General features: G+C 38.4%; 1 protein-coding gene across 4 annotated transcripts in view; it reads right to left on the reverse strand.

Moving 5' to 3' along the window:
• The window catches only part of put (activin A receptor type 2 punt), a 317,293-nt gene that overhangs the window by 188,127 nt on the left and 104,888 nt on the right, over positions 1–24,278 (reverse strand). For all 4 annotated transcript variants that reach the window (XR_010858587.2, XM_067137221.2, XM_067137220.2 and 1 more), the window contains exon 5: positions 14,040–14,198. Coding sequence is in view for 3 of the 4 variants with exons in the window: in XM_067137221.2 (XP_066993322.1) it covers positions 14,040–14,198 (159 nt within the window). In the remaining variant the exon portion in view is untranslated. The remainder of the gene's footprint in view (positions 1–14,039; positions 14,199–24,278) is intronic.

Genomic DNA, 24,278 nt, shown 5'->3' on the forward strand with positions numbered 1-24,278 from the left:
AACACCTAGTCCCAAGATAGAAGAATTAACCACAAAGAATTAAAATCCCCAACCCAGCCGGGAATTGAGCTGGTGACACTCTCAAACAAAGGACTCTGCACTCACTATTCGGCCAAGGATACGATGCGATGAAATTATTCATAATTGTATCATTTATTGTACTGTACCATTTACAGTTTACAATCTAAGTATTCAGAATTTCCTCTCCTAAAATTAGGGTGTTAGGGGGTTATTTGATGGCCTTTTGTGCATATATGGTACTGTAAATGTTATGCTAGGCTATCACAGAACATCTCAAATCAACAGTACTACCTCTCTAAAATCTGGAACTTTATTATAAGGTGCAATTTTGTTAAACATTTTGCTCTGTTTGTCCTCTGAATTTTTTTAGTACATTAGTACAGTACTGCTTTCATCTGTATACTTGGGTCATAGTTATAGGCATGATTTTTTGAATTTATGCATGATTTTCCAAATAAACAACATCTTGCATCTGCTTGAATTGCACCTTAATAATTTTCCCGAACTATTCATATAAAGCTTCATTAGTTTAACCTGTGAATTATTTGTGGAAGGTAATACAAAGAGCAACAATATTGTTTAATTGATAATCATTCACTGTTGCTTTATTATAGTCCTAATAATAATTACATGATATTGCCATTAATGCTTTCACGGCCCATACTTACACACATGATATAGGCTTTTGGGCTTATGCCGTGTCAAGAAAAAAAAAAAAAAAAAAAAGGTGAAATTCTTTACGTTTTGCAGAGAACTTTGCTCTGCGCCAGCAGAAGATAATCTGGACTGTCCACGAGAAAGGCTTCTCAAACAACGATGTTTCAATTTAGACGCTATAACAGAAGTGGAAGTGGTACGTTCATTCATCAGCAGATGGCTCTCCGGACGCGGTGCAGCGCTAGTGTTTGAAGCGGAAGCTGACGGAACCATCAGAATCAGTCTGAGAGGGTCTGGCTCTATGGAAATGGTTAGCGTGCTGGCCTTTGGCCACAGGGGTCCCGGATTCGATTCCCGGCAGGGTCGGGAATTTTAATCATAATTGGTTAATTCCCCTGGCACGGGGACTGGGTGTATATGTCGTCTTCATCATCATTTCATCCTAATCACAAAGAGCAGGTCGCCTTCGAGAGTCAAACCAAAAGACCTGCACCTGGCGAGCCGAAATCCTCGGACACATCCCGGCACTAAAAGCATTTGGCATTTCATTTCAGTCTGAAAGGGTCACATAACATAACAGGTGTACGCACATACGAAAGTATGACTTTGACACAAGCATTGAATGAAACATCTGGTGATGAGGAACAAACGAATTAGGAAAAATCCTAAACGAAAAAACAATAGCGAAGGGACAGGGAAGGGAACTACGTATGTAAATCCTTAATGGCTGACAACCACGTATTACTTAACTGAGAGCCAGTGTCCCTGTTAAAATTGTTAGGATTTCTATGTATTTCCACAGCTTCCCGTATAATCCTGGACCTGTAGTGTCTAGTGTGGGTAAGACCTCGAGCATCTTGGAACACGACATCATGACCCGATGATAGTGTGTGCTCAGCTATTGCTGATTTGTCTGGCTGGTTGAGACAAATATTTCGTTCATGTTCCTTGATACGAGTACCACTGGACCAGCATGTCTGGCCAATGTATACCTTACCACTAGTACACGGAATTTCGTATACCACAGGATGTAAAAGTGGGGACAATTTGTCCTTGGTTTTACCCAGACTGTGAGCAATTTTAGTGATGGTGTCAAACACAGTTTTTATATTGTGGAGGACCTTGGCAATTTGATCAGTGGTGTTGTGAATGTAAGGCAGGTAGGCAGTTCCCTTCACTTCTTCCTTCTGTGAGCTTTGCTTGGTCGTTTCTCTGAGATGCAGGCCTCTATGAATCTGCAAATTGCTGCAACCAATTACCCTTGATCGTGACTGAGTGTGTCCATCTCCACCTGGATATTTGATGGCTCACAAATTTGTCTCGCCCTCTTGGTGTCGTGAGAATGCCTTGTTTTTGTGCTGGATGGTGGAGAGAATCTGCATGAAGATAGCGATTAGTGTAGGCAGGCTTACATTCAGTTAACAAACAAAATAAGTTTTCAAAAGCAGGGGTTTACAGGCTTAAATGTAATTAAAAGTATGAAGCTTCATACACCAGCCAGACAGGCAGAAGCTTTTCGACGTGCTACTCAGAACATGTTAATGCTAGGAAATACAACAAGTATTCAGCCATGGGGCAGCATATGCACGACTAACTTATCCATTTCTTTCTTCACCTTGTTCCTTTCTTTTATTTCTTCTTTTATTTTGTTTGACCACCACCGTGTCTCCTTTCCCTTAACCTTTGCTTTTGTTTTCCCGCATAACTCAATTGCTGCTTCCAAAAATGTCTGTCTTAAATTGTCCCACTCTTCTTCTCCACTTCGTATTTCTGTGTTAGGCAACTTCCTTGTCCATTGTTCTTAATCTTACAATTATTCGGCTGATGATGTCTACAAGATAGATGAGATATGTTCCGATATCATTAAATACACTTAAAAAATGTTAGTATTGTAAAGGTGGAACACTTGACTATATATTTTGATTAACCTGTAGAATGGAGCTTGCTTCAGGTGACGCGGCTGGAGCAAGCCTGCTGGTGGGCGCGTGTTATGTAAAGTGTGGAAGGTTTTTACTTTTTATCTCCGTTACGACACAAGCGGTAGGTTTGAAACTTTGTCTGTATGTTCCGAGAGGTGCTGTCATCTGACAGAAATTTTTTCACCTTCGTGTATCTAAGCAGTTCTTGTCTGGGAATCCCCTTGTTATCTGCTACATAGCTGCGTAGTGCAAGAACAACCTATGTGGCCCTTGGTGAGAAGCTTAGTCAGTGTGCTGCGTGAAGCGTATAATTGCGTGTCTCGGTGTGAATGTTTTCAGCTCTCATAAGTTGTTTTGTTGGTATATAAATAACTCTTGTGATTTATTGTTTTAATTCTACATGTAGCGTTTCCTATTTGTTGTGAACATGTCCAAAAGAATTGTAGATCTTCCGAGTGATGATATAAGGGATATTCTCAAACTCAGTGAGGAAGATAGTTGCAGTGATTCTAGTTTAGATAATAATGGTGAATCTATCCCGCTATTAGATGCTCCAAGCATGAGTGCTTCCGTCGGAGTAGGCCTCCTGCCTGGATGCCGTGGACAGGTGTCGAATTCGAGCTCCGATGAGAGTAACGAGTCAGAAAGTGAGAGCAATTTGCCTCCTACTCCGCCTAGTGACTGGGATGTAAGCGGATATAGGAGATCCCGATTTCCACCTACATGCCAAAGTGGAACTCAGGGCGAACTTTTAAATAAAAAAGAATCGGACAAAATATATGAGCGTTTCATTGACAATTAACTGTGCGAACTTACTGCTGAGTAAACTAATCTGTACGCTCAGCAGTCAATACAAGCTAGTAAAGGAAGAGCTAAAATGAAAAGAAGAAGCAGGATTGGGTTCCTACTATCAAGGAAGAAATAAAACTTTTATTTGGGATCTTTATACTTCAGGGTATAATTCAAAAGCAGAAGCTATCTCGTTATTTTTCACGTAATAGATTGTTTGCTACGCCCGTGTTTTACGAGACTATGTCTGAAAAACATTTTTCCTTCTGAAATTTTTACATTTCTCAGATAATGAGGCTTACGATCAGCAAGTATCCCCAAAACTCTACAAAGTGAAGCCAGTTTTAGACATTCTTGTATCAAAATTTAAAATTCCTATTTGCCAGATGATCGTCTATCGATTGATGAAAGTTCACTCTTTCGGAAAGGTCGCTTGGGGTGGAAAATGTACATTCCAAAGAAGAAAGCTTGTTTCGGGATGGAATCTTTTAAATTATGTGAGGCTAAAACAGGATATGTGTGGAATATCCTGTGGTACACAGGCAAGGAAACTGAGCTAGTAAATGAGGTTTGTGGAGTAAATATTTCTCAGTACACCAAGCTCTTGAAAATTGTATTTGCTCTAGCCGAACCTCTTCTAAATAAGGGATACCTCATAGCTCTAGATAATTATTACAGTAGCCCGGAACTCTTTGATCAGCTCAATGAGTTTCAGACAGATGATGTTGGTACTGTAAAATCTAACAGAGAAAATCTTCTGAAGGGCGTCATGGGGAAAAGTTGAAAAAAGGGGAGGTGGCTTTCGCCTATAAAAACAAACTCATGGCCTTGAAATGGAAAGACAAGAGAGACGTCTGCATGCTGAGTGGTATTCATGACGCCGAAATGCGCACTGTTCTAAACAAGAAAGGAGAAACCAAAGAGAAGCCGGTCGTATGTATTGAGTACAATGACTCAATGGGAGGGGTGGACTTATTGGACGAATGTATCGTGCCATACAGTACGGCGAGAAAAAGAATGAAGAAATATTGCCACAAGATTTTTAGACACCTCCTGGACATAACAATGTTCAATGCTTTCATGATATATAAGAAACATGGCGGTAAATTCACTCAGCTGGAGTTTTGTATTCAAATTGTGCAGAAACTATTTTAGAAGAATGCGAACAGTACCCCTAACGCAGCCTTGCCAATTTGATCAGTAAGACCTGCACCCACTGACTTATCAACTCGATTCTCGGGGGAAGGCATTTTCCAGATTTCAATCCAGCCTCAAAATCAAGACTGCACACAAATAAGAGATGTGTTGTTTGCGTGGCGAAAGGCCAGCGGCGGGATGCTCAGTATTGTTGCCTAGTATGCAATGTCGTTTTGTGCCCCTCTCCTTGCTTCAGTCTATACCATACATCTGAAGTATGAGCAATGCAAATATGCCAGCGAGCCTCAGGTTCCATGCTCGTGGAATTTGAGAAGCTCATAGTCTACACTTGGTGACCGCTGTACAATCTGTGTGCCGGCAACTATCAATGACCATCCTGAAATAGTTTTTTTCAATTTTTTTTCCAGTCATTTCTTATAGCTATTGAGTGTAAATAATTAGTGTAAATAGTGTTGAACAGTGTAGTGTAATTCTGTGTAATGTGGTGACAAAATTGTGACGAATGAACTCGTGGATTACTCGCTGCCTTTTATAATGGCAAGTTATAGGCCTACATGGTGAGTACATTTTTCTATTTTATTTCAGGAAAATGTGGTATTTGAGTGAATGTGTCTCTATTATTTGGAGTATTTGATAATTATTAATTTGTGTGTTACGCATTTCAACGATGAATTAGTATAAGCAACACAAATAATACTCCGAATCGGAGTAAATACGAAATGGCACATATGCAATTTTTGCACTGACACTGGATGAATTGAAAAATTGTTTTAATTGTAAATAATAACGCAATTTACACTGCAAAGTATAATTTTGTGCTAAGTTTAACATAATATAATATTTAAGCGGGTGTAGGTTGGCAAAAACGATTTCTTTTTTAAATAAAATTTTACTGAAAACGATTCCCCACTACGCAAGAATTTATTGTTTATGACCTCCCCACTTAACAGGTTAAGTAAAATAATCATCCGATGACTATAAAGAGCATTTGGCGTGGTACGGTGAGCATATAATCCTCCTCGAGAATGAATATGGGAAAACAAATTCTTGAGTGAATCTTTGTTCAGTTGGTGGGTTAAAATGTACTTCATTCCTAAATTCTGAACTTCTGAGATCAGATACTTCACGGAGGAGATAGTCATAAGAATAGCTTTCTGGAACACTTGCTTAACTTTTTTCCCCTTGCAGGTCATACTGATAAAACCACACATTTTATCTAAAATTTTGTCTTGTTTTAAATGAAGACCAATACACATTTTTGCTAGGGATTTTAGCAATTGCCGAACTGTAGGAATTCATGAGACCGCACTAACTATTAACAGTTTCAATGAGTTCACTCTTGTTTTTGGCAACAGTTGCATCACCTCCTAATCTGAAATGAAGTAATGCTGTAGCTAGCTGTACACTGTGTGGCATTAATTCTACACATTTTTTTACGTTCATCCTTTCTGTGCCCCTACAGTTCAGATGAATGAAATTGTGTTACAAGCTTTAATTTCGTGACTGTCATTCTTAACCAGAGCTTCCACAGATTCTTTCAAGACAACTTTACCATCAGAAAACTTGAAGCCGGTGTTGAGAAACCAGTTCCTAATTAGTTTCAATAGGTGAGGTGTATCTGCTGTGTACAGTAAACCCTTGTTAATTCAAAGTCGTTGGGACACAAAAATAGGACTTCGAATTACATGATTTTGAATTAACCACCAACTCGTAATTCAGAATTGCCGCATCACAAAATATTCTAAGACCCATTACTGCATGCAGTTAACCTTGATTCAAGTTTTAAACTTTTCAAATTCCATGAAACAAAAATATTTTAAAGTGTATCCAACAAGGTGTATTTACATTATTCAAATAATGCACTTGGATAACTCACTAACAAACATAACCTCACCCAACGAAAGAAAAATAAAAGCATGATCCAAAAACGGGGCAAAATCTACGCTGGCTCCCTGTGCATGTGCTTTATTCAATGGATTAATGTACAGTATGAATTTTAGATGCCCTGTACTTGCACGGAAAGTACGCAATGCCCTTAAAACACTGTGGCTTATTGAACTTTCCTATGACGAGGGGAGAAAATCTCTCGCTTCTGTCTGCACAGCAACACAGTACAGTGACTCTATCCCTGTATGATTTCCCACCATGGCACTGCTCTCGTAATTCAGAAATGCCAACCCTTGCCTTGTCACAAAGTAGTCTAAGGCCTATTAATGCATGCAATCACATTCATTCACAGTTTAAGCCTTCCAAATGCTATGGAAAAAACTATTTCCAAAATGTATCTAACAAGGTGCATTTACATAATTCAATCAAAGCACTTGGATAAATCACTGGCAAACATAACCTCACACAACGAAGGAAAAAACACATGATTCAAAGACGAGGACAAATTATGCCAGCTCCCCTATGCAAATGCTTTATTTCTTGGATTACTGTATTGTTTGCATTTTTTTAGAGGCCTTGTACTTGCACGGAAAGTGTCCGATGCCCTTAAAACATCGTGGCTTTGAACTTTTCTATGACGAGGGGAGAAGTCTCTCACTTCCGTTCCTTCTGTGTGCATTGAAACACATTACAATGCCCCCACCCTTGTACGATTTCCCAGCTGGCACTTCTCTCCTTTAAAACGTAGTAAGTCCGTTTGAGCTCGGCATAAAGAACAAACAATGCAGTTTCATCAGCATTGACAATATTGTTCGGTGCACACGAACTAGTTATATGAGCATGCTTTTTCGCCAACTGTCGGCATCACTAGTGTTAACATAGATGTTGATTCCCATAGGGAATCTGAAATATTTGTCCCGAATGAGTAAATTTATAATCCCAATATAAATGTTCCATTATTGGACATTATAAATTTTCCAGCTACCTCATTCCTGGTTGAAAGCATTTTGCCCCCTAGGTTGGGCTCGTCAGTTGTTACCTAGCACACCTACCAAGACACATGACTAGTGCATAAAGTGGAGGCCACTGCGTAGGCTACTTGAAGCCACCGGCAGTGCCAATGCACTATGAGAGACTTTGTCTCACTATGACTGATATATCATCTGCTTCACATAGTGCATTGGCACTGCCGGTGGCTTCAAGTAGCTTACGCAGTGGCCTCCACGGTATGTACTAGCCATGCATCTTGGTAGGTGTGCTAGGTACCAACTGACGAGCCCAACCTAGCACACGGAGGTGAAACGCTGGCAACCAGGAATGAGTTAGCTGGAAAATTTATAATGTCCAATAATGGACCATTTATATTGGTGTTATTGCTAGTGTTCCCGGGTTGTGCTTCTCCACACACTGCCTCCTACGTGATATTGTGGCGTTCCTTAAAATGCTGAATAAAAAAGAATTGCGATTTCACTCAAACTTCACAAATATGAAGCACACTGTAGACATACCGAAGTGAGTGAAAATGCGGAAAGCTACCCCTGCACATTCTGGAAGACGCATTCTATCATGACACGGATATATTTTTAATTTAAATTACTCTGCAAAATACTAATTTAAAAAAAATATAAAGGCAGTTATGAACTGAAAGTCTGAATTTTGGTAATGGGACTGATATTGTTCTTCGAATTACGAATTATCCATATTTCAAATTAAAACCTCACGTTTCAGGGAATGAGAGCTGCTTCAAATTAGGCGGAATTTTGAATGAACCGATTTTGAATGATCAAGGTTCTACTGTAGTACACTTTTTCTCTTGTCTGTAGGTTCAAAAACCATGTTTTTGTTTCACTGATTCCATATGCTTTCTACAAGCCTTGATTCATTCTGACCATGTTACAGACACATGCTATTACTTTGCACCCTATATATGAACGACATGAAACCAAATTGTCTAGTATATCTTTTCTCATTTTTTCCTATCAAAACCAGCATAAATTACTTGTTTCCAATTCTTGAACAGTCCTCTCACCATCACAGCTTACAACTATGAACTGGGGCCTATAATTTCATCCTTCAGGGGGACATATTCAAAGATGACGGAGCGTAGTGATATGCATGAATTATATCGTAGTGCTGAAAATCACATAAATTTCATAAAGGAGGTGCTTTAACTCTGACAACAGGATCAACAAACAATGGAACAGGAGAGTACTTAATTCAGCACACAATATCAAGATTACTCTTGATTCATTCTCCAGTTATGGGAAGAACTAACTATAGCTGAAAGCAAACAACAGAGCTACTCGGATGTTCTTCAGTTCACTACACAGTCCACTCAACCAGTTTCACAGAAAACAGCTAACGTTGTGCTGGTGTTTCCAAAGGACATTACGAAAGTTAAAGATTCGCAACAAACTCTTAATATTTTGCAATGTGAGACAAAATTGGCTTCACTACATGTAGGAGTTAAAAACATCAAGAAAATTCCAAATAAGTGTGTTATATTGGAATTAAGAAATAATGACGAGTGTAAGAACTTTGTAAACCATCTCCAGGAAACTGAATCTAACTTGTCTGCATGAATTTTGAAGAAAAGAAATCCTCCAATTACCGTATAATCCCGAATACCACCCACACTTTTTTCCCCAAAATATTGGTTCTAAATTTTGGGTGCGGGTTGAATTCAAACCGTTCATTCTCGTAAATATTTACTACGTTTACACGGAGTATTGAAACAGATTTGAATACGGATACCGTACTCAATATACCACATGAAAATGGGCATTCAGGTCTTATTGTGTTTTAGTTGCGTTCTAGAAAAGAAGATCGAACTTTTCTCAATACGGTTACAGTGGCATGTAAACGCGAAATGTAAGGTAATGAAATACAGTAAATAAAAGAATATGGGTAAATATGTGGTAAACATGAAAGCTGCTGTTGCGGATGCTTGATTGTCATTTGTTTCACAAGTGTTGCTGGCATGCTGGGTGCGCGAATAGTTGATCTCACAGGATATCGTACTTTGCGAGAGTCAAGACTATTGGTTACGGAAGTCTACCTCGCTCACATTCGAGTTCCGTATCTGTCCCGTGAAAGTGCAGTCTCGATAGTAAGCAATGGATTCAAAACAGCGTCTGCGGTCATTTACTGTGCGTGAGAAACTTAAAGTTGTAAGTGAACCTGAAATATACAGAAATCGTGCCGTTGGCAGAAAGTACGATATTGATGAATCGTATATTAGTGATTGGCAGAAGAAGAAGGAAAGCCTTCTAAAAAGTAACAGCAATTGCAGAGCATTCCGCAGGCGGAGTGCAGTGTTTCCGGAAATTGAACGACTCCACAAATTTGTGATAGAAAAACGTGAGTTAGGATATGGTGTTTCTAGTGAAATGTGTCAACTGAAAGCACTAGAGATTGCAAAAGAACTCAAAATACAGGGTTTTACTGCAAGACGTGGATGGATACGAAACTTTTATTGGAGGAAGGGATTGTGCATTCGGAGACGTACGTCTAGTTCACAACGTCTCCCTGGGGCGTATGAAGAAAAATTAATGGCCTTTCTGCGTCACATTATTCATTTGAGGAAGCAAAATTCTTATTTGCTGTCGCAAATTGGGAATGCTGACCAGACACCTGTCTATTTTGAAATGCCGTTGGAAAGTACAGTGGATACGAAGGATTCTAAAAGTGTAACCATCAGAACAGGTGGTAACAAAAAGCAACGATGCACAGTAATGTTGTGTGTATTAGCAGATGAAACCAAACTCCCTCCATATGTGGTTCTGAAAAGGAAAACCACTTCCAAAAGGAAACTTGCCGTTTGGTGTTATTGTTAGAACACGAGTTCGGCTAGGTGGACAGTGCGTTTGGCAAAGTTGCCCAGGAGCTTTGTTACAAAAACTGAAACATGCTTGTGTTGGACAGTTACCGAGGACATACAACTGACGCCATAAAAGATATGATGAGGAAAGGAAAAACCGATCTTGCGATAATTCCTGGAGGACTCACTTCTATTCTACAGCCATTGGATGTGTGCGTGGAGTGGCCTTTTAAAACTGCAATGAAACAGTTGTACACCCAATGGATGTCTGATGGTGATCACGCGTTAACACCAATCGGACGAGTGAAGAGGCCTGAAGTGGGACTAATATGCAGCTGGATCAAGACCACATGGGCGCGCATTCCCGACGATCTAGTGTCCAAAAGCTTTAAGAAATGTGGAAATTCAAATTCAATGGACGGTAGTGAGGATGACTATTTGTGGAAAGATGCCAATGACGAAAGTTCCTATGGTGAAACTTCAAATGACGGTGAATTGTGAATGATCTGAGTATTGGACCGATTTTATTTATGATTTTTGTGATGATTTTATTATTTGTAAGCTGTTTGGATTTATATTTGTGGTATATTTGAAAAAAATTAAATAAGTATGTAAGTTATTTGATTTTTTATTTTTTTCCGTATTTTGCCGTCTCAAATTTAGGGTGCGGGTCTTATTCGGTGCCGGGTGGTATTCGGGATTATACGGTATGATACATGGGATTGAGGAGGAGGAACTGATAGAAGCCATCTTGGAACAAAATCCTCTCTTGAAGCACAGCCTGCTAGATATGAGTGCGTTCCTGAAGAAATGCTTTGTAAGGAAGTCAAGGAATGGAAGACCAGAGTATGGAAAATTCTAAATTCCCATGGAGGGAATTAGATATTTTTCACCAATAGAGCATGTCAAAAACAGATCAGATGTAAGGCTTTTCAGGCGTTTGCTCTATTAAACAGCGTTTTGTCTTAGGTCTGACACTAGACTCATCAGAGTGGGATGTGTCAGACCCTACCCACTGACGCTGGGGTGTATGCAGGTGAACTTTCGGAATTGCCAGGCGGGCAATAATTCCATTGTGGAGATTTATCTCCCGTATGCAGTTATCAGACTGTGCCTCTTATAAGGGCTTCTAATAAGTTCACCTGCATACACCCCAGCGTCAGTGGGTAGGGTCTGACACATCCCACTCTGATCAGTCTAGTGTTAGACCTAAGACGAAAAGCTGGTTAATAGAGCAAACGCCTGAAAAGCCTTCCATCTGATCTGTTTTTGATCACCAGCACAAACGGCCGGCTAACAAGGGATTTGCTCTTTCCAAATACAGTGGAACCTCAATTCTCCGTTTTTGGAGGGACCACGGAAAAAAAAAAGTACAACACGGGAAAATGGAAAATCCGGGAACGAATGAACCATCAACAATTTGGCTAAACATCACAAAAATGAAATATGTATACTTATGATCTTACAAACGTTAATTACCGGTACGCAACTTAAAAATCTCGAAAATTTACATTCAATTTTACCAGGGAAACTTCGCCGTATTCCTTTGGAAACTTCTTTCAGTTCCGTAGCGCGAAGCCAAACTACAATCAACCACAAGTAGTTTTTTATTCTCTAATCTAATAAAATAAAGCACATTAGATATAAAAGCGTCCAACATGATGGCAAAATCCTTTTTTTTTTTTTAATCCTTCATTGTAATTTGGTCACTGGTAGGTAGACTGTTCCGGTCAGTTTATGAAAATCTTGTACCGCGTAAGTTAGGCCTACATCGACTTTTAGAGGTTATGTTGAACTCGAGAATATGGTTTCAAAAGTATCAATCCTCAAGTTCTCGAATGCATTATATTTAGTTCTGCCCGTCACTAATCACAATCAAATTGGAAAGAGAAAAAATATCATTAACACTTCCAAAATTACGATTATTCGCGACCTTGAGCTCAGCTGGAAAGCGCGCGCAATGTACAAGTCAGTACGAGTGTGAAATGATACGTTCTTAAATGTAATGTGCGAAAATAAAACAACTACAGCTGTTATAACATTTTAACACAAAAACATGAAATTCCCAGTCTTATATTAGGACGAAAACAGTAATAGACAATCCCAAAACCTCTCATGGCTTTATGTATGTAAGGTGCAACATCTGGTCTCGATAACATAATCGTATACGATAATATTAAAATACTAAAATTGTGTTACTTAAGAAGGAGCAGTTTCGATTTCAGCCTGAAAGCCAAGTGACTATACAGTGCCCTGAGGGAAATGTCGAAAGCCTGTTTGGCGATACACTCGAAAAAAGTAAAAAATAAACAACTAACCCTGGACATATTGTAGACGTTTTGCAAGTACGAACCCTTGACAAAACTCGTTCCGTTTTTCAATAGAGCTGTCGAAATGCGCTCTGTCTCCTTCCAATTTTTGTGGACACTCTCTGCTTTCTGATTTCGGAGGATTCTCTAAACAATACTACCCAAATCCGATGCTAAGATGATCCCTTATGCAAGTTCACCGCCAATCGCTTTTCCAGTACAGTACTTCTTCAAATTACCGCAATGACGGGATGTCAACACCAAGATCCGTAAGTATGCCGTAGCCGTCCTTTTGTAACATACAATTTCTTGAAAAATGCGTGATCGAGGATTTAGCACTGATGGGACTGAAATTTCTGGACGGTTGACCCGGAAAATGGTTTCTTCGAGGAACGGATAATGCAGGATTTTTACGACATGATTTAATTAGGATGCTCGCGGGACCACATCATTTGAACGAATAATACGGGAAAACGTAGTTTCTGGGAACGTATAATCGAGGTTCTACAGTATTCAAGACAGACTCCAATGTAGGTTATTGCAACATGAACATATTATAACTCAGTTTCCGACAGGACATGGAAAGTTTGGATCGTACTTCAAGAGGTTTAAAATCAATATTCAGAAGCCCTACAGCTGTAGGCCTACCTGTGAAATGCCACAAACTGTTCCTCATCTTTTATTTGAGTGTCCAATTTTTGACAGTAGATATGAATTATTAATGCATTTAAATACGTGTAATATTGACTACCAAAGCACCTGTCACTATGGTATTTCAGAGAAGATGCTGTTATAAAGTGTTTGTTGAATTTCTCGACCTCATTTATAAGTCATTTCCATTTTAAATGCAATTCTCATGTATTAACATAGTCTCACTATCTATAGCCCTAATATACTACTCGTAAAATAGGATTTGTAACTGGATATTCAATAATAATAATAATAATAATAATAATAATAATAATAATAATAATAATAATAATAATAATAAAGCACTTTTAACGTGCAGTTCATCAAACTGAAGGACTGCATTTTTTCGTGGTCTTGATACGAGACAGCAGCCATCTTCATAACGCAGAATATCTTTCAGGATTCCACTTCGAATGTCGATTGTTGAAGCCCATTTCTCCAGCAAGATTGACGACAGGTGTGCTCCTACAGCGAGGCGGGTAACATGCTGACGTCATAACCGTGTAGTCAAATTCTTCCTAACGCAGAAACCCCTGTTCTGGGCAACTTGTTATATACTACCTTATGTCTCTCTAATCACAATTTATAAAAAAATATCTAATTCCAGCCAAGCCATGACAAAACCAAGAAACAAAAGACAACAAAATCTCAATATCTGTACACTGTATCCTACAAATTTATGCAGACTGCAGCATTAAATTAATAAAATGAGAAAATATACTGACTACATTTGTTGTAGGAAGAACATAATATATATAAACAAATGAACAAGATAGAGCAAATGGTTACCTGTATGGGGAATATCTTGACAGCAACCGTTTCCGATTTATACTGAGCTTTCCACACAGCTCCAAATCGCCCACGAGCTTTTATCTCAAGCAGTTGAATCGAACGTAGACCCAAGACAGGAGATCGTTGAGGGAGTGGATGAGGCTCAATTGTTGGAACCTACAACACAAAAATGAATGCCATCAATGGGCGACAGTGGACTAAATAGTACTATTAACATATGCTTTTTATTTTAGGCATGCTCATTCACTAAATGCTTGGTAAAGTAGCCGAGTTCTCTTAGGAAAACATACTACCACAACACCACAGCAACTACCAAACCACCCTCATCATTTCCAATTCAATGACTATAAATTTTGAAGTTGATGACAGCATGACTGAATATCTCTTTAAAATCACACAATTATCAGTCATAGACAATAAATAGGCTTATTGGGCTTATGCCATGTCAAGAAAATAAGGTAAAATTATTTACACTTCACAGAGAATGTATGTACACCTGTTATGCCCACCCTCCCAGACTGACTCTAGATGATGCCATCAGCTGCCACTTGAAATGCTAATGCTGTGCCAGCGTACGGTGAGCCATCTGGTGACAAATGAACATACCACTTTCTATTACTAATTGTTAAATTCAAACTTCATTATTGGAGAAGTCTTCTCATGAACAGTCCAGATTTTCTTCTGAAGATGCAAAGTTCTCTGCGAAACAAAGAATTTCATCCTATTTTCTTGACACAGCATAAGCCCAAAAAGCCTATAATCATGTCTACAATTACAGGCTGTGAAAGCATGAAAAAATGATCAGTCATATCTAATAAAAGTAGCCGGATAAAATATAGATCTTCATAATATGAATGAAAAGTGATAACACATCAGAATTAGTTCCTCTAAAGATTCTTAAATTTAGCCTAGGCTCCTCCACTTGCTAACAGAAATAGGTATTACTGTGGCAGAAGTTATTAGGATGGGGATGCAAGCAGTAGCCCATACATTAGGTAGTATACCAATTTCTGCTTGGAGATGCAGCAGAAAACTACAGAAATACTCTTCTAGGATGGTCAAAAGTTTAAAAAAAAAAAATCTAGTCCTACAATATAACACTTCTTAAATGCCTGATGTGCTTTACTTTATCTAACTCTATCGTTTTACAATATGGGACCATTCCAAATTGTGAGGGATTTTCATTTCAAGTTCTGCTGAGCTAAGTGACTCAGACCATCAAGTACTGGCCTTCTGAGCCCAAGGTTGCTAGTTCACCTAGCTCACTCTGGTGGTAACCGAATAAAAAAAAAATACAAAAGTCATGCGCACTGAGGGAGGAGGTAGATTATTTGTTCCAAACATCAATTAACTGGAGGGATGGCAAAAGTGAGGTACAGAGAGAACACTAGAGTTGAGGCTGAGGCAATAACAGGTCCATTTTCTCTTGCTCTTTACAAACTGACGGTAGGGATCATCTGGTTTTACTCCACTATAAGAACGTCCAATTCAGGTACTCCATTTCATAAGCCCCTCATTAGGTTTCAAATCATCACTTGTAACTAAAATTAGGTCTATGCCTACAATCTAAATGATAAACCAATGGAAAATTGAAAATCCTAAGTAACCCTAAGCATGTTCTTTGGATTTGACTTAAACATGTTCGTTACAAAAGCATATATATTTTTCTCACTTTTGAACATTTCAGCAAGAAATTCACAACATTAAAATTAAAATTGAAATAGGTTCCATTGTGGCATTTACAATAAATGTGTGATGCAATACTCTACTCTTAATGACAAAGTCTACCTCCTACTCTCTGCTTCATTCTCTCTCTTATTTTCAACACAAATAATGACACCCAGAATACTTTTAAAAGCAATATCATATATGGATAATAAATCTGTAATTTCAAAGAACAGAAAAAAACAATTTGAAAATTGAAAGAAAAAAAATGATATATCAGTGAGATAATTACTGAAGAGATGATTAAAGTAGACAGACAACTACAAAGTATGTGTGATTCCACTATACACAGGTGAAAATATTAGCAGTGCACTTACCCACTGTAAATGTAGCAGATCACAAGCAAAGAAGGAGTGCATGAAATATACAAGCAAAAAGGTAAAATATGTAAGACAAGTGCAATAATGCTTAATTGTAGGATTACAGAGTGCAAATTTACTTTTTAATCCTCTGATCAGCAGGGAAATAACTAGGCTGGTTTCCACCAGAGAAAAGACTCCCCTAACGACCTACGAAACCAAAATCATCCCCGACAACACCTGATATCACTACCGCATATTAATGCCCCCCATTCCATTTTTTCTTCAATTTAGATGGTAAATGTTGATTTCAAATTTGCAGAAATTTCATTTTTAGAACAAGATAAAATACCAAATTCGTTCGAACATATTTCATTGACAAATAATCTATGAGTAGCATGTTAGGTATATTCTTTTGCACGTATCAGGATTACTGCAAATGAAAAGGTTTACAGTATCAAATGATATCAGGATGTGTATATGTGTGGGCTGAATCAACATACTGTTGCTTTAGAATAGGATATGTAATTATGATAAATAGTACTTGTACGTTGGTTATTCACCCCAAAGAGTATTATACTTAAGACATCGTAGGCAATCTCTTGACCAACTGAAAAACTGTACGAAAAATTAAAACACAAAATAGCTTTAACTAAAACTTTAAAGGCTTTTTCGGCTGCGAATGTTTTAACAATTCCCTCGAAAGATAGCTCGGAGGCTAACTTATGCTCTACAGATATGATCAGATTACCTAGTCATTGTCGCCCTGTTAAATTTCTGAGGTAACTTTTTATTATCTTCAGTTTGCAAAAACTCCTTTCATATGAGGCGACAAACCCTGGTATTGTAAGAAATATTCTCAATGCTGTCGTTATGTTGAGGTATGTATCTATAAGTCCGTTCTTGAACATTAACATCATAAGACCTGATGGTGTAACAGTTTTCAAATTAGGGCTTAAATCCAAGGCAAGATACTTAAAACTCTCCACTTTATCATCAACCTGTCCCTGCCTAAGTCTTCTTTATATGTGGTAGCTAACTCTTCCATTCTTCTCCATTCACTGTTTCAAACCAAGCTCCATTGAAGAAACCAAATAAACTATTCATGCTTTCAATGACTTGAAACCTTTGCCTCAGTTTGCATATTTTCCAGAGCTGAAGATTATTCACACACAGTTTACTGCCCTAGCTGCTCTCCCCTTCTTCATGCACATCAAATTCATGCTTATACAACATTTCACATATTCTGCAATTAGATCCTTTCATAGTTTTGGTTTTTGTAGTCTCAACAAGTTTTTCAATTCTTATCATACATAAATATCTGTAATAAAATAACAGTTGTCCAGTTTAGCCTCCCCCCCTCCCATTAAGTCCCTGCTGATCAGTAACATGATACTCCTACCAGAAGCAATTATCTGCTATTATATCAAGCTAGAAGATATTACTTCTTCACGTTGTCAAGAGAGCATGATTGGAATTTCAATTACATAGCCCAGCCATACAATACACCACAAACGTTTGGCCTTTTCAGACTGTACAACCAATGAGTTAACGACACACTTGAACTGAAGCTCACCCCTAATCGTAGTGTATCTGTCCATCTGTGAAAAAGTGCATCTTCTAGCACACTTACAATGGAGCGAGATGATTAATGAAACAGAGAAGCTGTAACTCTGTAAGGAAGGAAAGTCAGATACTGATATTTTCCAAACGCTAAAAATCCCTGATTGTCAGCAAGTGTAAACAGACTCTGGGATGGGTTTAAAGAAATTGTTGAGGAATGCAAAAACAGGTTTGTACCTTTAAGGGAGGTAAGGAATGGTAAAGACCCACCTCATTATACTAGAGAAATAAAGAGACCAAGAAGGAGGTGCAGACTGGAAAGAAATAGAGTTAGAAATGGCTGTGGAAGTAAGGAGAAATTGAAGGAACTTACTAGAAAATTGAATCTAGCAAAGAAGGCAGCTAAGGATAACATGATGGCATGCATAATTGGCAGTATTACAAATTTTAGTGAAAAATGGAAGGGTATGTATAGGTATTTTAAGGCAGACACAGGTTCCAAGAAGGACATTCCAGGAATAATTAATGAACAAGGAGAGTGTGTATGTGAGGATCTTCAAAAGGCAGAAGTATTCAGTCAGCAGTATGTAAAGATTGTTGGTTACAAGGAAAATGTCGAGATAGAGGAGGAGACTAAGGCCAATTAAGTATTAAAATTTACATATGATAACAATGACATTTACGATAAGATACAAAAGTTGAAAACTAGAAAAGCGGCTGGAATTGATCAGATTTCTGGGGACATACTAAAGACAATGGGTTGGGATATAGTACCATATTTGAGGTACCTATTTGATTATTGTTTGGTCGGAGGAGCTACACCAGATGAATGGAGAGTTGCTATTGTAGCCCCTGTGTATAAAGGAAAGGGTGATAGACATAAGCTGAAAATTACAGGCCAGTAAGTTTGACATGCGTTGTATGTAAGCTTTGGGAAGGCATTCTTTCCGATTATATTAAGACATGTTTGTGAAATTAATAACTGGTTCGATAGAAGGCAGTTCGGTTTTAGGAAAGGTTATTCCACTGAAGCTCAACTTGTAGGATTCCAGCAAGATATAGCAGATATCTTGGATTCTGGAGGTCAAATGGACTGTATCGCGATTGACCTGTCTAAAGCATTTGATAGGGTGGATCATGGGAGACTACTGGCAAAAATGAGTGCAATTGGACTAGCCAAAAGAGTGACTGAATGGGTTGCTATGTTTCTAGAAAATAGATCTCAGAGAATTAGAGTAGGTGAAGCTTTGTCTGACCCTGTAATAGTTGAGAGGGGAGTTCCTCAGGGCAGTGTTATCAGACCTTTATGTTTTCTTATATATATAAATAATATGAGTAAAGGAGTGGAATCGGAGGTAAGGCTTTTTGCGGATGATGTTATTCTGTATAGAGTAATAAATAATTTACAAGATTCTGAGCAACTGCAACGTGACCTCGATAATGTTGTGAGATGGACAGCAGGCAATGGTAATGTTGATAAACGGGGTTAAAAGTCAGGTTGTGAGTTTCACAAATAGAAAAAGTCCTCTCAGTTTAAATTACTGCGTTGATCGAGTGAAAGTTCCTGTTGGGGATCATTGTAAGTATCTAGGTGTTAATATAAGTAAAGACCTTCATTGGGGTAATCACATAAATGGGATTGTAAATAAAGGGTACAGATCTCTGCACATGGTTATGAGGGTGTTTAGGGGTTGTAGTAAGGATGTAAAGGAGAGTGCATATAAGTCTCTGGTAAGACCCCAACTAGAATATGGTTCCAGTGTATGGGACCCTCACCAGGATTACCCGATTCAAGAATTGGAAAAAATCCAAAAAAAGCAGCTCGATTTGTTCTGGGTGATTTCCGACAAAAGAGCAGCGTTACAAAAATGTTGCAAAGTTACTTAAAATATTGTAATAATATTTGAGACATAAGTGGTATGTTCCGAGCTGTCAGCGGAGAGATGGCGTGGAATGACATTAGTAGACGAATAAGTTTGAGTGGCGTTTATAAAAGTAGGTAAGATCACAATATGAAGATAAAGTTGGAATTCAAGAGGAGGAACAGGGCAAATATTAATTTATAGGAAGGGGAGTTAGTGATTGGAATAACTTACCAAGGGAGACATTCAATAAATTTCCAATTTCTTTGAAATCATTTAGGAAAAGGCTAGGAAAACAACAGATAGGGAATCTGCCACCTGGGCGACTGCCCTAAACGCAGATCAGTATTGATTGATTGATTGATATATGACGATGCAATTCACTGATACTGATAGAATGCAAAACCATCTGAGAGGCTTTTGGTTGGTCTAGCGACGTGTGAACAACAGCAGTAGTATGTATCCACCAAAATCCCATTCAGAAATACGGACAAGAAAGTTTTCACCAATGAAGAGAGCCTTAACCATCACAATGACCAAGCGTTAACTACTAATTCTCCAGCCATCCGTGACAGAGTTTTCTAAGATAGGTCACTACTCTTTAGATGCGATTCGTTTGGGGATGAACTACAAGAGCTCCACCAAACGTAAAGTGATGAAGTTAGAAAGGCATTAAAACCTATGCCAAAGTGGACATGGAAAATATCCTGGACTGTACTGTAATGGATGTGAACCAAAATATGTTCAAAAATAAACCCTGGAGTTGCCAGCATCATTCTACTCCAGATCACAGGCAAGGATGGTGCACAGGTGGCAGGAAACAATAAACCAGATTTCATACTGCTCACTGGCCATCTGTTAGCCCTTATCTCAAAACTATGGACTGAAAATTATTATCAGCCACAGAGCAGATCATCTGCAAGAAGAGACAATAGGGAGTTAAGTACTCCTTGACAGTAACAGTTCATTGAGACTACCTTTGTTGGAATAGAGAACTGGTCAGGGAGACCCCAAGGCTGCGAGAGTGCTAATGGTGGACATTTTGAAAAGTTATTAATGTCAATTACCTTCACATATTAAAAACTGAAAAAATAAATAAATAAATAAATATATATATATATATTCCACTTATTTGCAAAATATATTGTGAAGTATATATGTTTAGACTATGGAGGTAATAGTAGACACTGGAGATGATATTAATCTTAACTTTTTTAAATACAGTACTTGAAGCCATCAATATGACTAACACTTATCACATCTGGATCTTGGGGGTGTGCTCAGCAGCAGATACCAGAACTGTTTGGGCGGACATGTAGAGTCCAACAGGCACTAATTCATTTTAATTCTAGTCAGCCGTTCTTTTCCTGCTAGTGTTCATGAAAGAATTTAAGGCTCTATATCACATTCATAAGTAGTACTGTGGCCTTTTCTGCTACACCACCTTGTACCTATAAATCACTAAAAGTCTAACCACTTAAATTCTGGAATGAGAGCTGACAAAAGCAAATTACACACAGAGAAAAAAGATGGTTAGAAGTGAGTATCAAGTAGGAATGCTTTGAGAGAATACATACAAATGAAAATATACAAATCTGAAATGTTCTGTTAAACTTTCACTGGTAGGATAGAGAGTAAGAAAAGAAAATGGTAAACAGGAGGGGTTCTCGGAAGTTGACCCCAGCACTACTTGATCGCTATGCTTTTCAGGGTCAGGGAAAATACAGGAGAAGCATTGTACCTGTGACAGCATGTAATAAAAACTGAGAAGTTTGTCTCAGCATTACACAATTATCATATGGGAAAAGATATGAGTACCTACAGTACTCTTACCAACAGCTAAGATTAAGACTCTACTACATATTATATTGTAGGGAAACATCGTTAGTTTCCTGGATATAGTCGAGGAAACATCGGCCTTTCCCAATGTTATTTTAGGGCATCAGAATAGACTAATACTGTTAGCTTCCACAGATTAGATATTTACTGTGCCCATATAAACCACATAAATTTCTATTAATTTACTAATATACAGAAATGTTATAAAAAGCAAGGTTGTAGTTTTAAGTGGCTGTTGATATAGTGATCACAGGACCTCCAGTTTTACATTGAATTTGTACCATAGGGAGGCAACTTTTCATTAGAAATATCTCACCTATACTGACCAGCATTCCCAAATGAGGTATTTCAGGAAATGTCTTCTTCCCTACGCCACAAATATTTTGGTGGGCAACATAAGCAGGCAGCAAATCACTGGCTTAGACTGCAGTCTCGGACTGAGCACAAATGCAGCAATGCACAATGACAGGTTGCATCTGACATGCGACCACCTGTGATTATAGCCAAAAACTAGTGGTACCCAAATTTACCACTATGTGCTGAACAATATTTATTCTTGCAGACTGTACTCAACTGAATGACATTGAGATTAGTTCTATACTTCACATTCGAGGAATGTATTTATAAATACTAGATCATTTAATATAAAGAATAATTTGGCATAGGTAAAAACCAACATATATATTTAATTCCTATATGAACCCAACTAAATATACAAAAAAATGAAGTCGAACATTTTACGGAACTGTTAATCTCATGTTTATAAGCAATGGAAATGATGGATTCAAGTATCCAAGCCAACTGTTCATTTCAAATACTCCGAAAGCACTGGCTATATTTGAACTGCGGCATCTTACCGAGAGGACTGCAATAATGCCACTTGACTATCACATCCAGATTAAATCTTGTCACTCAAAATCACTACCGAGGCAAAATAAATAGCCATGACCTTACTAATTAATATCATTACTTTGTTGCACATGCAAAATCAACCATTTGATTTGAAGTGAAGTTTACTGGAGAAAGGAAAACTTTCTTATTTAGCTATTTGTGGTACTGAACCCAAACAATATTAGTAATCTCTACTGAACCCAAACCAAGCTAGTTTTCTCTTTCATTTTCACAAATAGGTATATATATATACATTACATTCATCATCATCCTGCTCCTCACCCCTTATCAGGATTCTGCAGGGTTGGCGCATTTATGGCACTTCAACTTCCTCTCTCGTTCCAGCACACCTCTTCCATCATTTTGTCCCAGTCCAGGTCGCTACTACTTGTACTCCTCTTTAATGAATCAATCCACCATGTTCCAGGTCTCCTTCTCGATCTCTTTCCCTCGAACTTCATCTCCATAATCTCAATCATACTTCTTAGGTATTCCATTTCGCTGACTTGAATTCTACTCTCCTCCCTCCAGGTCTAAGCTACGTAAGTCAATATGGGTGCATAATACATTTTGTACACTATCTCTTTACATTTTCTTATTCCAGACAAGGCTTCTTACACTCTAGTAGAATGCATTGCCCTGCTGCACTCCTCTTGCTTATCTCCATATCCAGTCTTGTATTCTGAATTAATTCACTCCTTAGGTATTTGAAACTGTCAACAATTTAAGGCTTTGACCACCAATTTTCACATTGCCTTTCCCTTGATATCACCATGGTCTTGCTTTTCTCTGCGCTAATTTTCACACCATACTTTTCAATTTTCTTGTTGTTGTACTTCTTTGCTATCCATTTCCCAGACCACAATATAGTCTGCAAATAGTAATAACTTTGTCTCCATATTCCCATAAGCTTCCCTTTTCTCCTTAACAATTACATCCATAACCATTTGAAACAAAAGAGGTCACAGACAACACTCCCATGTCTTAGTCCAGTTTCATTTCTAAACCATTCTGTCCTTCCAATCGGAGCTTGTACACTGCTGACACAATTGTTGTACACTGCTTGCCTTCTCCTTTGGCACTGGGCTACAGATGTCAATAACGGTAGAATCCCCAAGTTTTTGGCCTAGTCTACTAGATGGAAGTCCTTCATAATTATTTTTTAAAAGGTTTGGTCTGCATAATCAATAATGTATGGGCACGCATTTTTCTTACAGTTTCTTCCACCTTGATGATGTGGTGTGTAGGAGTATATAGAAGTGAAAAGCCATTCTAGGGTGGAGTGGATACTATCCACCCTCAGGGCCGGTTTGACCATCAGCTGGTAAAGCGGCTGGAACTTTGGCTTGCATGCAACCACCTTCATGCAAGCACTAGGTAGCTACCCGGAGCTGGACACTGATATACAGGGTTGACTAGACTGATTTTCAGCGACTTCTCGCTTTCGAGTGAGGTGCTATCTATCCCGCTTTCTTTTCACTCCTCGATTCCTATTTTCCTCCCACTCCTTTAAAATTTCAGTTCTATTCGTCACAATAGTGTTTATTTGAGTTTTCACGCAGTTGAACTTTCGGCAAGCTTTCTCACTGAAAGTCCCTTGTCACTTTCTATAATTACATTTCTTCTTGTCTCGAGATCTAAACACGATCGTTCCTTGTTACTCATGTTTAACAGACAAATGAACTGCTACGGTATTTCTGTCTGACTAATTAGCGCCTGTACTGTCTTTTCCTTCTCAAGTTGACTACCTGAGCTCGACCTTATCAGTGACAATCTGAGTTATGAATAGAATGATGCAAGAAGGGATGAAAATCCCGAGGTAACTTGTGAGTCAACAGTCTCTGGCAGCATTTCTGGGCAATTAGAATTCTCGGAATAGGCCTATACAGCACTAGGTAGAACTGCATTTCGATGTACACTCTCTCCCCTTGCACTCAAAATAGTACAAACATTCAAAAGGGATTTCCTTATGACTGAAGAATGGTTTTAAAAGAAAGAATGACATGTGGTCCGGCGTAATAAATTGTCCTGCAACGTGTAAAGTGTCCGCTTAAGCC

This window comes from Anabrus simplex, chromosome 1, assembly GCF_040414725.1.
Source record: "Anabrus simplex isolate iqAnaSimp1 chromosome 1, ASM4041472v1, whole genome shotgun sequence".
Lineage (NCBI taxonomy): Eukaryota > Metazoa > Arthropoda > Insecta > Orthoptera > Tettigoniidae > Anabrus > Anabrus simplex.